The sequence below is a fragment of the Lithobates pipiens genome, unplaced genomic scaffold (genome assembly GCF_037356315.1).
Source record: "Lithobates pipiens isolate NorthernLeopardFrog02 unplaced genomic scaffold, aLitPip1_a1.2 Scaffold_8, whole genome shotgun sequence".
Lineage (NCBI taxonomy): Eukaryota > Metazoa > Chordata > Amphibia > Anura > Ranidae > Lithobates > Lithobates pipiens.
In genome coordinates, this window is record NW_027507903.1 from 615,407,123 (window position 1) to 615,424,143 (window position 17,021).

Here is a 17,021-nt window from a genome sequence, read left to right on the forward strand (position 1 = left end):
CAGAAAGGGTGAGGGTGAAATTAATAAATAATGGCACAAGACTGTATAATGCCGCTATATTAAAGGTATGTGCAATGGAAAGCAACACAAGTGTTATAGTATTAAATGGAAAATACCACAAATAAACAGTGAAATTTAAAAGTAAAAACTGAATCCAAAACATATGATGAACATCAAAACATATGAATGATAAATGGTAAACAGATGAATCAAAATATCAGAAGTCCAACGTGCACAACTGGGTATAAAATATATAAGTGCAATCCAAACAAATTTGCAACAATCCAATGATCAGAAGATGTGATCCAAAAAATTGTGAGTCTAAAAATATATTTTTCAAATTGCAAAGTAGATCCCTCCACCGTGAAACAACAAAAGGCCGGGCCTGGCCAATCCTCTGTGATGGCACCTATGCGTGTGCAATCCTGACGCGTATCGTCACGTCATGCAACTTCATCAGGGGATGACAATCGGCTGTAATTCCGGTCCTTAAATAGTGTATTGAATAAGTTTGGCAGCTATTTAGGTGTGGTCCGCCATTGAAATATATGGCGTCGACCATTTTGCCTTTGTCTCCCATAAGATAACATTGGGCGGCCATTTTCCGTTGCATTCTGTATTTATCGTTACGGCGGCCATGCTCAGCTGGTCTCCATGTGAACCATCATCAGACAAACCATGGCAAAGAGACATGGAGGTCAGAAGTGATCTGAGCAAGACCGAAAATTAGACCCCCATAGGTTGGCATGTAAATTGCCATCATCCCCGAAAGAATTGAAGAAAATAAACCTCAAAATAGGATTTTAAAGGCAATTTAAAAAAAAAATTAGGAAAATTATATATAGAAAAAATATATATATAAATGTATTAATACACAATGAATCATAAAAACATAATTCTTATGGAAAAAAAACATAAGAAAAACATATATACATGCATTGTAATTATATAGTAGTTGACAGAAGTGGTAAAATCCTACTACATTGATAGAAACCATCTATCCAGATGACCAAAGATGGTAAGTAGTGGGAAAGTTCAATACGTTTCAGAAAGTGTATAAATTATAATCTTCATCAGGGACTGTTACTACCTATGTCAAAATAAATTAATTTGGAGAAAATAGTCCCTCAACACCACAGAACATCCTGAAAGCTTGTATTAGCCTTTCATCACACAAAGGGGCCAAAGGGTATGAATCCCAACGGAGGCGTCAAAGAAGAAGGAGATCCCAGAGTCATCCCAGCCAATGAACAAGGGAAACAAACTATGATTTAACAATTCCCAAGTCCAGGAAAGGAACTTGAAATGCAGTGGCCCCTACGAAAATAGTAGTCCCAGCCAACAAAAGGGGAAAACCAACTGTAGATTAGCAATTCCTTGGTCCCAGAAATGACACCTAAATTGCCGTAGCCCCTGCCCTCAGATGGACAGAGGATGGCCCCCCCTTATGGAAAGACTAAACTTTCCTAAGTATGATCCAAACAAAACGAGTGTGGAAGGAAAATGGTGCAAAGTGTCCTTTTGGAATGTTGAACAGACAGTTTTTATGTTGCCATCATAAAAACTGGCTATTCAACATTCCAAAAGGACAGATTATGCCATCTAGTCATGCTGTAACCTTACAGCAGTAAGGTGAGGGGCTTGCACACACATAGGTACTATCACAGAGTATTGGCCAGGCACTGCCTTTTGTTGTTTCAGGGTGGAGGGATCTACTTTCGGAATTTGAAAAATATCTTTTTAGACTGTCACAATCATTTTTTTTTGGATCACATCTTCTGATCATTGGACTGTTTCAAATTTGTTTGGATTTCACTTATATATTTTATACCCAGTTGTGCACGTTGGACTTTTAATACTTTGTTTCACCTGTTTACCATTTATCATTCATATGTTTTGATGTTCATCATATGCTTTGGATTCAGTTTTTACTTTTAATTTTCACTGCTTACCGTATATACTCGAGTATAGGCCGACCCGAATATAAGCCGAGGCCCCCAATTTATCCCCAAAAAACTGGAAAACTTATTGACTCGTGTATAAGCCGAGGGTGAGACATGGCTGTCCATCCCTGTGTGTGTGTCCGTCCATCCCTGTGTGTCCATCCATCCCTGTGTGTGTATCCATCCATCCATCCATCCATCCCTGTGTGTGTGTGTGTGTGTGTGTGTGTATTCATCCATCCATCCATCCCTGTGTGTGTGTGTGTGTGTGTGTATCCATCCATCCATCCATCCCTGTGTGTGTGTGTGTGTGTATCCATCCATCCATCCATCCCTGTGTGTGTGTGTGTGTGTGTGTCCGTGCAGCCTTGTGTGTGTGTGTGTGTGTGTCCGTGCAGCCTTGTGTGTGTGTCCAGCCTACCTGTGTCCCAAGCCTCCGTCCCGAGCCGCCGTCGTCCCGAGCCTCCTCCGACCCGTGCCGTGCCTCCTCCGTCCCGTGCCTCCTCCGTCCCGTGCCGTGCCTCCTCCTTCCCGTGCCTCCTCCGTCCCGTGCCGTGCCTCCTCCTTCCCGTGCCTCCTCCGTCCCGTGCCGTGCCGATGGATCGCCGCTCTTCTCGGCGGCCATTCTACAATTCATTATTCCGCCTCCGCCTGTGATAGGCGGAACACTCAATTTCCCAGCAGCCTGTGTTCCGCCTATCACGGACATCCTCTCATACTCGTCCGTAGTATGAGAATGAGCGGATGTCCGTGATAGGTGGAACACTGACTGCTGGGAAATTCAGTGTTCCGCCTATCACAGGCGGAGGCGGAAAAGGAGGCGCGGCTTTTAAATTTTAATGTCCGCCGTCTGTCTGCTCGATACGCTGATCGAGCAGTCAGACAGCGGTGACTCGAGTATAAGCCGAGGGGGCACTTTCAGCCTCAAAAAAGAGGCTGAAAATCTCGGCTTATACTCGAGTATATACGGTATTTGTGGTATTTTTCATTTAATATTGTAACACTTATGTTGCTTTCCATTGCACATACATTTAGTATATTGGCATTTAAACAGCGCTGCACCATTTTGATTCTTTTCTGGTGGAGAATGCGGGCATCGATCTGCACCATTATTTATTAATTTCAATGGTCAGTAGACACCCCTCCATCTGCTCAAGTGGGGGTGCCTCTTCACTGTGAAGAGGACCTGCTTCCAGATTTAGAGGACTTGAGGGACCAGTTTTTTATGGCTTTTGCATTAAAGCCCAAGGCTTTCCGCTTATAAAAGAATAGATGTAGCTTAGCTGGTAAGGGTTATGGCCTAGGTAGGGGGGAATTCCTGCCTTTTTTTTTTTGGGCAGCGTTTTTACCTGAAAATAGAAACATAAGCCAAATAGTCATGAATATGAAGTGCCTGTGATGTACGATTAAGAAACAAAATGTTCCACCAGCTTGTGCAAACACTTCGCATCCCCTGCGAGAACCTGCTTGTTTTATGCCAAAAGTGGCTCCACCTTGTACAGGAATGTCAATGAAAGCTAAAAACTGCTAGTTACTGGCTGAAAAGTGGCAAGTTGAACTCCAAGCAGGACTCCAGATGCAAACAAAATGCTATAGTTATCCAGTGTACTGTACACCCTGTAGTATTTTATTTTTATTTTATCTCGTTTTGATTTTAAAACAATTGTAAAAAGCTACAAACTTGTTGGAAGTTAAATATATGTTCTATTCAAAATACAAGGCTGTTTAGTTTAACCACTTAAGCCCCGGACCAATTTGCTGGCAAAGGACCAGGCCCCTTTTTGCGATTCGGCACTGCGCCGTTTTAACTGACAATTGCGCAGTCGTGCGACGTGACTCCCAAACAAAATTGATGTCCTTTGTTTCCCACAAATAGAGCTTTCTTTTGGTGGTATTTGATCACCTCTGTGGTTTTTATTTTTTGCACTATAAACAAAAATAGAGTGACAATTTTGAAAAAAAATTCTAGATTTTTTACTTTTTACTATAATAAATATCCCCAAAAAATATCTAAAAAAAATTTTTCCTCAGTTTAGGCCGATGCGTATTCTACATATTTTTGGGGGGGAAAAAATTGCAATTAACGATTATTGATTGGTTTGCACAAAAGTTATAGCGTTTAGAAAATAGGGGATAGTTTTAAGGCATTTTTTAAATTTTTTGTTTTACTAGTAATGGCGGCGATCTGCGATTTTTATTGTGACTGCGACATTATGGCAGACACATCGGACATTTTTGACACATTTTTGGGACCGTTGTCATTTATACAGCAATCAATGCTCTGATTCCTGTGTAAATGACAATGGCAGTGAAGGAGTTAACCACTAGGGGGCAGTGTAGGTGTTATGTATGATGTTATGAGTTTTTGTTATTGTAGGGGGGCGTGGCCTGGCCATATAAAAGGGAACAGACGATTGGTGACAGCCACACTAGGAAGCACGGGGAGAGGTTTGTTTACACAGACCTCTACTCGTTCTTGGGCTCTGTGACCCGATCGTGGGACACCAGCGGCGATCGGGTCCCCTGGTCCCGTAGTCACGGAGCTCAGGACCGTGTCGGGAGCGCGCCGCCGGCAGCGCACTCCCGACCCACGGCTGGGCACTTCAAGAGCAACGTACCGGTACGTGCTTGTGCCCAGCCGTGCCATTCTGCCGACATATATGTGCAGGAGGCGGTCCTTAAGTGGTTAATAAGCATTCAGCATAACGAAATAAAAGTGTAAACACAGACAGTCTCCAGTGAATCATTGGTACAGATGTGTACTTTTGAAGTAAAAAAAAAAAAAATATGACACGATAGTAAAACAAACCCTAGAATTTGTAAAGAGTGTCATAGACACTAGAATAATGTCCCACCGCTGCACAAGTTTCAGTTCTTGTGACAGATTCATAGACACTAAATAAATAATAAAGATCTTACGAGCTACCAAAAAGATGACCAAACCTATAAAAACACACCTACATCCATGCGCTATGGTGATAAATTTATACAATTTGATTATTATTATAAAGCAAATTAGCACTGATCACACTCCCATCATTTGTGCTAAAAAGTATATAAATCAAAGTAATGCAGCGCTGTGAAAATACATCCTTTAAACACCATAATATCATAACCATAGTGATAAAAATAAAGTGCAAAAGTGCCAAAAGTAAATAAAGCCCAGAGGTGGTTCAGCTGCTTTTCCAGACCAAACTTAGGGTCCTTTCACAAGGGACCAATCCGTGATGATCCGCCCTGTGAACATCCGCTTGCTCAGCGGTGATCGCTCTGTCGATCCCCGCTGAGCAGGAAGATGACAGGTCCGTCTCTGCACACAGCGCAGGGACGGACCTGTCAGAGCACCACTCTCCCCTATGGGGCATCAGATGATGATGGACCGCAGAGTCTGTCGTCACCCGTTCCGATCCTCAGACAGATGGAAAAGTAGGTTTTTCATCCGTCACACTTTTTCGGATCGGGTCGGATGTCAGCGGACGTGTCACCGCTGACATCCGACGCTCCATAGAGGTCTATGGAGTATCCATTCAGGTCTGCCTAAAAAACTGACAGGCGGACCTGAACGGATCGTTCGTGTGAAAGAGGCCTTAGTTGTGCGGTCACATACTCTGTGTGTGAAATCACTATCATTGCTTGGATGACCATAACACAGTCACTTTATTGGACGTTTACTTCAATTTCAACTATTTTTACTGTGAACTTGCTTTATTTAGGACTTTTTACAATTACCTTTATTTATTTTTTATTATTAATTTACCAGCAATGGCTTTGTATGTTATGAACAAAGCTTCTCTAAGCCCTTGTACACACGGTCGGACATTCCGACAACCAAATCCGTCGTGATGCCGTTATTTCGTTATGACGGGACTACGTTCAGGCTAGTAGCCAGTAGCTTTGGTCTAGGAATTTGATCTGAGCATGCGTGGCACTTTGTCCGATCGGAATTCTCTACACATGATCGGACAAAGTCCGATCGGATCATGTTGTTGGCAAATTTTATAGCCAAGCTGGAAAACTTGGTTGCTTCGGATATTTCGACGGAAAGGGTCCGATGGAGCCCACACGCGGTCATGTTATCCGACAACGCGGTCCGATCGGACATTTTCCGTCGGAATGTCCGACTGTGTGTACAAGGGCTAAGGAGTATTCTAGTATAACAAAGTTCTTCATAAAGTATACTAAACAAGCAGATTTTAGGAATACCCTGCAGTATTTTATTCGTGCTACTCCAGTCCATTGTCACACAATGCTTATTCAAAAAGGTCACCAGGAAGTTCCCTTCTACTCATAAGATGGGTCACCATTGCCTGCTTCATATAAGCAGGGTTACTGTAAAAAAGGTGAACTACACTGCATCTGAGCACCACTAATCAAAAACACTATTTACTTAATTATTATTATTATTATTAAACCTCCCCCATCCATTCACATCTCTATGCTTTATTTTGTTGAGAAAACCACTGGGTAACAACCCCCTAGCATGTCTGGCCATGGCCATCTTGGGTAAGGGCAAATGATTCATGAAGCATTTACTTCCTGGAATCCATTTGACCTTAGCACAAGCATGCATGCAGGACAGTGTGATTAGCTGAGAAAACCCATCGCTCTCCCCTCCTGAAGACTCCTTGGATACATGACATAATTTGCCTAGACAAGAAACCAGAAAGTAACTGAAGAAGCAAGCAAATATGATATACTTTCCTATCTATTTACTAATGCTAGCAGCATGAGGAATTAAAAAAAATCTCAACTTTTATCCAATTAAAAATTTCAATACCTTTTATCTTATGTGTGTGCCTACAGAGTCCATTTTTGTAATTTTAGTCTTTTCCAAATAAAAATAGTCAATGTTCATTTGGAGAGTAAAGTTCCACTTTAAGCCCAATGCAATTCTAATTATAGTAATCACATCAGTGCTACCCATTGATGGAGGAAACCAGGGATAAGTGAGTGGTAAGCTGGGGGTGATCTTCAGCTTCACATCCAGCACCATCCACCTTGGTCAAACACCCCCATTCTGAGTGCCAATCACTGTTGTTCCCCACTCGCCTCTCTACGCTTAACGTCAAATTTCATATATTTTGTGCTGCCAGGTCATGCAGCTACCCACAGTAGTGCCCACCCAGCTGCCAGCAACATTATTGCCACTCCCAAGACCCAACTACGTTGTGCAAAAGCCAGAGTAGATAAAAATCTAAAGGAACAGTCATGCCCCACAGAACTTGGAATGAACTTGGAGGCTTCTGTCAGTTATGTAGACCTACCGCTCCGCTCCTCTGTGACCGGGGTTTGGGTTCTAGGTTCTTGTTTTCCTTGCGCCGTTTCTGGAGGATCGGACGCCGGCTTCTCGTCGGGAACAGCGTTGGATGGAGGGCTTACCGTGTCCGGAGGACTTGGGGTCTGGAAGAGACACGGTGATATTGATTTTATTTTTAAAAAAAAAGGGAAAAAAACATTCAGTATTTCAAGAATATCAAAATTAACTAACAAAAGTCTACACTGTATAAATACACACTTCCTCCAATGTGGCAAACAATTGTACCCATATGAGGCTGCGTATATATGTACATCTCCTTGTGCTGGGAGTGCGCCGCACAGAGTGCTCCCTGTACAGAGGCCAGGTTCTCCCCGTACTAACAGGTCACCTGATTGATAGCCTCTGATTGGCTAGCACAGTGAGGCATAACTTATAGTAAAGTGGAGGTCCACCCTAAAGTGGAGCTTCCGCTCATTGGAACCCCCCCCCCCTCCCTCCGGCGCCACAACAATTGGCACCTTTCAGGGGGGAGGGGGGTGCAGGTACCTGTACAGTACAGGTATCTGCACCCACTTCCGGCATAGATATCTGCAGAAGGTACGCCCCTTTCTGCAGAATCTACGCCCCTTTACGAAGGTCCCCCGCTGTCTGCTGGGAAACACACGGATCCCAGAGACAGCGGGGACCATCCTTATTGCGCAGCGCGACTCGCGCATGCGCAGTAGGGAACCGGGAAATGAAGCAGCAAGGCTCCACTTCCTGATTCCCATACCTAAGATGGCGGCGGCAGCAGCACCCGAGAGACGATCGAGAGATCGGCTTCGGGTGCCAACATCGCGGGTGTGCTGGGCGGGTAAGTGTCCTTATTTTAAAAGTCAGCAGCTGCAGTATTTGTAGCTGCTGGCTTTAAAAAAAAAAAAAAAACGGCGGACTCCCGCTTTAAGAAACATTCCCATTTTATATGCAGATAAGGATCTTTTTGTGATTCTTAAAAATGGTTGTGTTTTTTCCAGCAGATGGGCCCCTATTTTGCGGAGCATGTTGTCCCCCACTCTATTCAGAGGGTTCCAATGGTTGAAGGACTTGGCTTTCAACTAAAGGTTCCTATTGCTGGATCCTCACCACATGTAGATATTGCATAAAAAAAAAAACGAAGAGTACTAAAGTGACATCTTCCCATCTTCCCAGAGCCATTTGAGTTAAACAGCTTAGATTACCTGTGGCTCTAAATTTGTGGTTTATGTGATATAGAGTGCCGTGTATGCAAACCGCAACATGTGGGGTGCACAATACGCCCCCTTCAGAGCTAGAATAGCTGGAAACTATAATGACACTAATCATTTTAATGCCAAAAAAAACATCTTGTGCTTCAAGACACTTCAGAGAAATGCATAAACAGTAGTCTAGATTCGTTCTTTTTCTTTTGGCATAGAGCGGGTTAACAGACCCCTATAGAGCAGCCTTTTTTAACCATGTCGCCCAGGTGTACCCTGGGGTGCCTTGAGGTTTCTTCAGGGGTGCCTTAGCAAATTGCCTAAAAACGTATCACAAATGGTATGCAAGCCAGTAGGTGGATGAAGCCTGCCATTTTAGTTACACAAAGCCACAGGTTTTCATTATGCACTATTATGACTTTCTAGGCACCGGCATCCTAACAACCAATGACGTCATCAATTGATAAGGAGGATGTCTGTTTCGTTTTCATCATCCTTGTTTGACCCTGCTCTGCCTCTCTCAGCACTGGGGTCACATTAGCTGACTGATGAAGAAAAACTGAGGGAGAAGAGAAACATTGGAATACTAGTAAGTACCAGTGTGCAAAAGTATATTTGCTTTGAAAGAATAAAATCACCTCTAAAGTTGGGTGTCCTATGTGTGTGGATGCGGCTGCATTATGTAAAACTATTAGGCCCCTTTCACACTGTCGGACCGTTCAGGTCCACCTGTCAGTTTTGTCGGCGGACCGGAACAGGAGCGCCATGTTAGTCTATGGAGCGACGGATGTCAGCGGTGACATGTCCGCGGACACCCGACCTGGTCAGATTTGCTAAAATCAGACGGATGGCCCTACGTTCCCATCTGTCCCTGGCGGATCGCATCGGGTGAGATCTGATGAAAAAACTGACATGCTGTCCATTTTTTGTCCGATCTCGCCATAGCAAACAACAGCGCTCGACAAGCCCCTCCCCGTTCAGTGAGCAGAGAGGGACCTGTCATCCGCCGGCTCAGCGCAGATCAATGGAGAGATCTCCCGCTGAGCTGGCCGACTTTGTGGCAGTGGATCCATCTGGTGTGAATGAGGCCTTAGAATTCGTTTTTTACATTTTAGAATGGGGTGCCTTGAGGGCGTCTTTAAAAAAAAAAAAAAAGACTCATCGTATCTTACTACAGCGAGAGGTGTGGTGGATCTACAATCTGAATACCAGGGCACTACTCGGTCTGAAAAATAGATGGGATATGGATTGGTTACTGAAAGGATTCATTTGTTTATTGTGATAATGGAGGTTTACAAATTATTTTCCCATATTCATTCTACAGTGGTTATAGAAAAGAATCACCCCCATTAAAATAATCACATTTTGTTACTTTGGAGCCTGAAATAGACAGGCACAGTTTGCTTTATCCAGCTGTATTTACTCAGTGTAACTTATAATATCCAAGAGAAAGATATAACACCAACATGTCAGGGAAAAAAAAAAGGGAGGGAGGATCACCCCCCTCCACCCCATAAGAATGACTTGTAATCACCTTCTGGAAGGCACACAAAGCCATTTACCATTCAACTGTTATCAGCTGTGATCATTTTGATTAGCTCAGCATGAAAAGCTTTCCTGGAGCATTTTAGTCCCCGGTACTGCAACTGAAGCAAAACAACTGAGTGGCAAGGCACTGTCACCAGGATCTCCGGGATAAAGTTGTGGACAGGCACAAGTCAGAGGATACAAAATAAAAAATAAAAATGTTAAAGGCTTTATCAATGCCTAGAAGCACAGTGAAGTCTATTATGAAGAAGTGGAAGGTATTTGGTACAACACAGACCCTCCCTGGATCAGGAAAACGCTCCAAACTGGATGAAAAAGCCTTACCCTCTCACTTGCTGCCTGATCACTCTCCGTCTCCCTCTTCTCTGTTCCTTTCACGTCTTTCTCTTCTTTACTTTCAGATTCCTCCTTGTCCACAGGCGTTCCCCCATTCTCTGCTCTCTCGCTGGGGGCCGGAGTGGCTTGAAGAAAAAGACATGATGAATATAAAGTACATACATACATACTCCTGCCAGTTTGGTATAAAATTAACCACTTCTGGACAGCTCACGCCAATATACATCGGCACTTTGAAGAGGGATATTGTTGTTATGGCAGCAGCTGGCTACCATAACCCCAGTATCCTCTTCTTCAGTGAGTGGTCCAGTTTCAGATAAAAGTGGTCTCTGCAGAAGATTCGCTGCAAGATCACTTAGTGGCGGGAGAGGGGCCTCCCGCTGCTTACCGGTAGCGATCGGGTCTTCTCCCTGGCTTGGTATGGAGAGGAGTGAGGGGAAGATGTCTCCATATTATGGCAGGGCGGAAGCGACATCAAAACGTCACTTCCACCCATAGCTCTTAAAGCAACATTTTTATTTTATTTTTGACATTTTAGTGCAAATATGAGATCTTTTTATTTAACCCTAGGTCTTATATTTAAGAGGTCCTGTCATGATTTTTTTTTTATTACAAGCGATGTTTATATTCCTTGTAATAGGAGTAAAAGTGACTTTTTTTTTTAAAGAACAGTGTAAAAAAAAATATATATATATTTTATTAAATAAAAAAAAGTAAAATAATAATAAAAAAAAAACACGAGCTTGCGTGCAATAGCGAACACATATGTGAACAGCGCCCGCATATCAAAACGGTGTTCAAACCACACATGTGAGGCATTGCTGTGATCGTTAGAGAGAGCGCAATAATTCTAGCCCTAGATCTACTCTAACTCAAAGATCTCTAACTGGAGATTAAGGGTAAAAGTTTGTCGCCATTCCATGAGCAGGCGCAATTTTGAAGAGTGACATGGGTATCAATTTACTCGGCGGAACATTATCCTTCACAATATAAAAAGAAGAAAAAAAAAAAAAAATGGGCTAACTTTACTGTTGTCTTAATTAAAAAAAAAAAAAAAAAAAGTCTATTTTTTCCAAAGAAAGTGCGCTTGTAAGACCGCTGCACAAATACGTTGTGACACAAAGTATTGCAACGACCGCCATTTTATTCTCTAGGGTGTTGGAAGCTAAACATTGGGAACCTTGAGTGGAGAGTGTGAGCAAGTTTTGTTTTTGACTGCTGGTGATTGACGTGTTGCATTTTTAGGTTCTTTGTGGCTTTTCCTTGTAGCTTTTTAACACCTTTTTCTGTCACTTTTTAAACAGCCTTTTTTATTTTCTTTGCTTCCTTCAGCCTACTAATTAAGAGGAGTGGTTAAGTGGTCACAGGTGCTTGAGCCCTATATAACCTTGTGAGTCTGCTCATCTTTTTATCTTGCTGGAACTTTGGAATTGCACTAATGCCCCATACACACGATGAGATTATCGGACGAACGATCGTCCGTTTTTTATTGCATGCTAATCTCAGATCGAATCTGATGAGTTTACTAAAGTCACGAAAATTCCCGCACGACAGAAAAAAAATTTGGAAGTGATGTCATGTGTTGTAATGCATTTTCGAACGATAGCTGTACTGATTAAACGAAAATCGTACGATTTGGCATCGTACGAAAAAAATTTCCGTGCATGTCCGATAGAATAATATCGGATGTACTGTCCTAATCGGCTCTCGAAAGCTCTGTACTAACGATCCGATTATCGTACGATCGCTTCGAAAGCGGTATTTTCCGTACGATTTTCGGATCGTGTGTACGGGGCATAAGTGGTGAGTTAAAAATCAGAGTTGAAAACAGAATGTTATAACAGGAGTCGAGTACCTGTGTAGGGTGAGTGTGTACCTGTGTATTGTAAGTGCACGATTGCATGTGGGCTGTATTGAGTATTAGTGTAAGGTAGTACCTGTGTATTGTGAGTACCTGAGTGTTGTCTGAGTAGTGTGTGTGTGGATCGTTAATACTTGTGTATTGTGAGTGCGCGTAGGTCTGCGAGTGTCTGTGTATTGTCTTGTTGAGCATTAATGTCAGGAAGCTAGTTGTTTGGTAATTTGGACAGGGTATAATCCCCAATCCTCATTAAATTAGTAGGTACAATGCCCGGCGGGTGTGGAGATGCGACTCGTACATCTTGTGGCATGTATGCATTCCTTGATCATCCAATCGAAGGCGAATACTACTGTGCAAAATGTAAGCGCATTGTTTCCCTGGAAGCCCAGGTTCTGAATCTGGGGAAGCAACTGTCAGCACTGAGAAGACCCTCCATACTAAAAGGAGAGCCAGGAACGTACACGGCAGGTGCCAGAACAGAGGCGGGTGGAGACAAAGAGGTGCAGGACTAGGAAAGAGTAGATGAGTGACAGTCAGGCAGGGTGGGAGGAGTTCCAGGGAGGCCAATCCACTCCATTGAGTGACATTGGTGAAACCAGTCAGAGACCAGCACTGCTGGAGCTGAGGGACTCTCTTAGCTGCCGGGGGAAATCTCCAGTGAAAGTGTGGGGGGGGGGGGGGGCAAAGGGAAAGGATATACAGATTCTGGGGTTAGGGGACAAAATTCTTAGGACAGAGAGGGCAATCTGTAAAAAAGACCTGAAGCACCAAAATGCATGTTGTCTGCCGGGGACTCTGGATCGGCACATCATGGATCTGGTGGACAAATTACTAGGAGGGGCTGGGGGAACACCCGGCTGTCATGGTGCACATTGGCACCAATGACAAAGTCAGAGGCAGATGGAGTGTCCTAAAGAACAATTTTAGGGACTTGGGAGCTAAATTGAGGAAAAGGGCATCCAAAGTAGTATTCTCAGAAATACTACCGGTACATCGAGCCACACCAGAAAGGCAGAGGGAGATTAGGGAAGTAAACAAGCGGCTGATGAGCTGGTGTAATAAGGAGGGGTTTGGATTTCTGGAGGACTGGGCCGAATTCTCAGTTGATAACCAGTTCTATAGAAGAGACGAACTGCACCTAAATGAGGAGGGTGCAGATCAGCTGGGAATGAAGATGAAGATGAAGAATCAAGCCAAAAAGTTAGAAGCGTTTTTAAACTAGGTGACGGGAGAAGAGGGCTCAGAGGTAGAAATAGTCAGCGTGGAACATATTCCAGAGTGTAATCATTAGTAGGGCATTAGTGGTAGCTAAAGCACATAAACCCAAGGTAAGTATAGTAACAAGTCCTAGTTGCAATCTCAGAACACCCAAAAAGAAGACAGTATTCGATTGGTCTAAACTACGTGGCATGTTCACCAATGCCAGGAGTCTGGAGGACAAGATGGGTGAACTAGAGATACTGTTGTACGAGGAGGATTTGGAATTTGTGGGAATGTCAGAGACTTGGTTCAACGGCTCTCATGATTGTCTGGCAACCATTCAAGGGTATACCCTTTATCGCTGGGATAGAGAGGGTAAAAAAGGGGGAGAGGTATGCCTATATATCAAGAATAATGTACAAGTGAATGTGAGAGATGACATCACTAAGCTAGGGAGGAGGTGGAATCCTTATGGGTAGAGCTCCTAAGGGATGAAGCAAAGAGGAAAAATATTACTGGGAGTATGCTATAGGCCCCGTAACCTGAGGGAGAAGGGGCAGACTGATCTCCTATCACAAGTTGGATTAGCAGCAAGATGAGCAGTGTTATCATAATGGGGGATTTTAATTATCCAGACATAGACTGGGTGGAGGGAACCACAAATTCGTCCAAGGCTCGAAAGTTGCTAAATGTCTTGCAGGATAATTTATGGTTCAGGTGGTCGATGCACCAACTAGAAATAAAGCGTTACTGTAGCTACCGATTACCAATAATACATACCAGATCAGGCATGTGAAAATACGGGGAAAATTAGGGAACAGCAATCACAGGTCAACGGGCTTCAGTATAAATCACACAAATAGGAAACATAAGGGGAATACAAAGACACTGAATTTAAAAAAGAGCCAACTTCCCTAAACTACGAACCTTACTAGAAGGCATGAATTGGGATAAAATCTTAGGAACAAAGAACACGGAGGAGAAATGGGTTCACTTTAAGAGCATATTAAATAAGGGCATTAGCCAATGAATCCCATTGGGTAACAAATTTAAAAGAGCGAACAAAAGTCCTGGATGGCTTAACTCCAATGTAAAAATACATATAAAAAGCAAAGGAGAAGGCCTTCAGAAAATACAAGATTGAGGGATCATCATCAGCATTCAGGAAATGCAACAAGAAATGTAAGGGTGCAATTAGGGCGGCAAAGATAGAACATGAAAGACACATAGCAGAGGAGAGCAAAAAAAAAATCCCATGAAATTCTTTAAGTATGTAAACAGTAAAAAAGAGGACAGACCATATTGGCCCCATAAAGAATGAGGAAGGACATCAGGTTACAAAGGATGGGGAGATTGCGAAGGTATTGAATTTATTCTTCGAGGGAATCGGGGGGCATCAGTAACCAAAATTGCAGTGTTTATCCTCATGACACATCACAGGAAGCACCTCCATGGTTAACAGAGGACAGAATTAAAATTAGACTTGGGAAACTTAACATTAATAAATCACCGGGACCAGATGGCTTGCATCTGAGGGTACTTAGGGTACTCAGTCAAGTAATTTCCAGACCATTGTTCCTATTTTTTACCGACAGTCTAATGGTACCAGCTGATTTGAGAAAAGCCAATGTAGCACCAATATTTAGAAAAAGGGCCCAAAATACATCCTTGGTAATTACAGACCACTTAGCCTAACATCAATAGTATGCAAGCTCTTGGAGGGATGATAAAGGACTTTATTCAAGATTTTAGTAACGAGAACGGTATCATTAGCAGTAATCAGCATGGATTCATGAAGAATCTATTAACCTTTTAAACCTAAAGTGAGGATTTGGTCTCGACTTCCACTAGGGATCTGGGGCCACATAAATTTAATTAAAATGGTCCTGCTTCCTAAAATACTTTACGTTCTATGGCATACCCCGGTATATCTCCCCCTGAAACCCTTTAAATCTTTAGAGGCCCTTTTAAAGCCCTTTGTGTGGGGTGCTAACAGACATAAATTAGTGTGGCAATCCCTCAAGAATCCCACAGATCTGGGAGGCATGGCCCTAACTGATTTCAATTTATATTATGTCGCATCCCAGCTATCGCAGTTATTCCACATAGATAAGACAGATGGTGAGAGATTTTTAACTCTCCTATGTCTCGGGTGGGCGCAACATACCAAAGACCCGTTGTGTGTGATAGCGGCGGGTACGCAGGGGCTGACACAAGGGGGACATAGACACACCACATTATACCATTATAGGAGGATATGGAATAGCACAATTTTTTTTTTTTAATTATGACAACATAAAAAGAGTACAAAATATACGCACTTCAAAATGTAAATGTATAAAAATATAAAATATAACAACAGAGACAAATCCATGGCACTCCTTTTAAAATGAATGGCCTCTCATCTTAGTCATCTTAGGAAATGCACTTCCCCTGCCTGGATATGGACCCAGGTCCATATCTAGCATTAGTAAGATAGCAAAATCAAAATTATGAAAAATAAATAAATAAAAAACCCTCGATATTATGAATGCTGAACTCAGGGGAATTGATAAAGCTAACCTTGACCTGGTGCATTATCCTAAAACATGATTGTTTATTGTATAAAGTGGTAAGTATTATACTCATAGTTTTTTTTTTTTTTGTTTTTTTACTAGAGCAGGAGAGTGCAAAATTTGTCACAATTCTGCATAGAAACCAATCAGCTTCCAGGTTTTATTGTCAAAGCTTAATTGAACCTGCTGAGGACAGAAGCCGACTGGTTTCCATTAAGATACAGTGCCTTGTGAAAGTATTCGGCCCCCTTGAACTTTTCAACCTTTTGCCACATTTCAGGCTTCAAACATAAAGATATAAAATTTGTATTTTTTGTGAAGAATCACCAACAAGTGGGACACAATTGTGAAGTGGAACGAAATCTATTGGATATTTTAAACTTTTTTAGCAAATAAAAAACTGAAAAGTGGTGCGTGCAAAATTATTCGGCACCTTTACTTTCAGTGCAGCAAACTCACTCCAGAAGTTCAGCGAGGATCTCTGAATGATCCAATGTTGTCCTAAATGACTGATGGTGATAAATAGAATCCACCTGTGTGTAATCAAGTCTCTGTATAAATGCACCTGCTCTGTGATAGTCTCAGGGTTCTGTTGAAAGCGCAGAGAGCATCATGAAGACCAAGGAACACACCAGGCAGGTCCGTAATACTGTTGTGGAGAAGTTTAAAGCCGGATTTGGATACAAAATATTTCCCAAGCTTTAAACATCCCAAGGAGCACTGTGCAAGCGATCATTTTGAAATGGAAGGAGTATCAGACCACTGCAAATCTACCAAGACCTGGCCGTCCCTCTAAACTTTCAGCTCAGACAAGGAGAAGACTGATCAGAGATGCAGCCAAGAGGCCCATGATCACTCTGGATGAACTGCAGAGAACTACAGCTGAGGTGGGAGAGTCTGTCCATAGGACAACAATCAGTCATACACTGAACAAATCTGGCCTTTATGGAAGAGTGGCAAGAAGAAAGCCATTTCTCAAAGATATCCATAAAAAGTCTCGTCTAAAGTTTGCCACAAGCCACCTGGGAGACACACCAAACATGTGGAAGAAGGTGCTCTGGTCAGATGGAACCAAAATCGAACTTTTTGCCCACAATGCAAAACGAT

General features: G+C 42.7%; 1 protein-coding gene across 5 annotated transcripts in view; it reads right to left on the reverse strand.

Moving 5' to 3' along the window:
- The window catches only part of CHD3 (chromodomain helicase DNA binding protein 3), a 166,707-nt gene that overhangs the window by 17,415 nt on the left and 132,271 nt on the right, over positions 1-17,021 (reverse strand). For all 5 annotated transcript variants that reach the window (XM_077470667.1, XM_077470665.1, XM_077470666.1 and 2 more), the window contains 2 exons: positions 10,287-10,423; positions 7,208-7,343 (listed from right to left, as the gene is read on the reverse strand). In XM_077470667.1, coding sequence (XP_077326793.1) covers positions 7,208-7,343; positions 10,287-10,423 — 273 coding nt within the window. The remainder of the gene's footprint in view (positions 1-7,207; positions 7,344-10,286; positions 10,424-17,021) is intronic.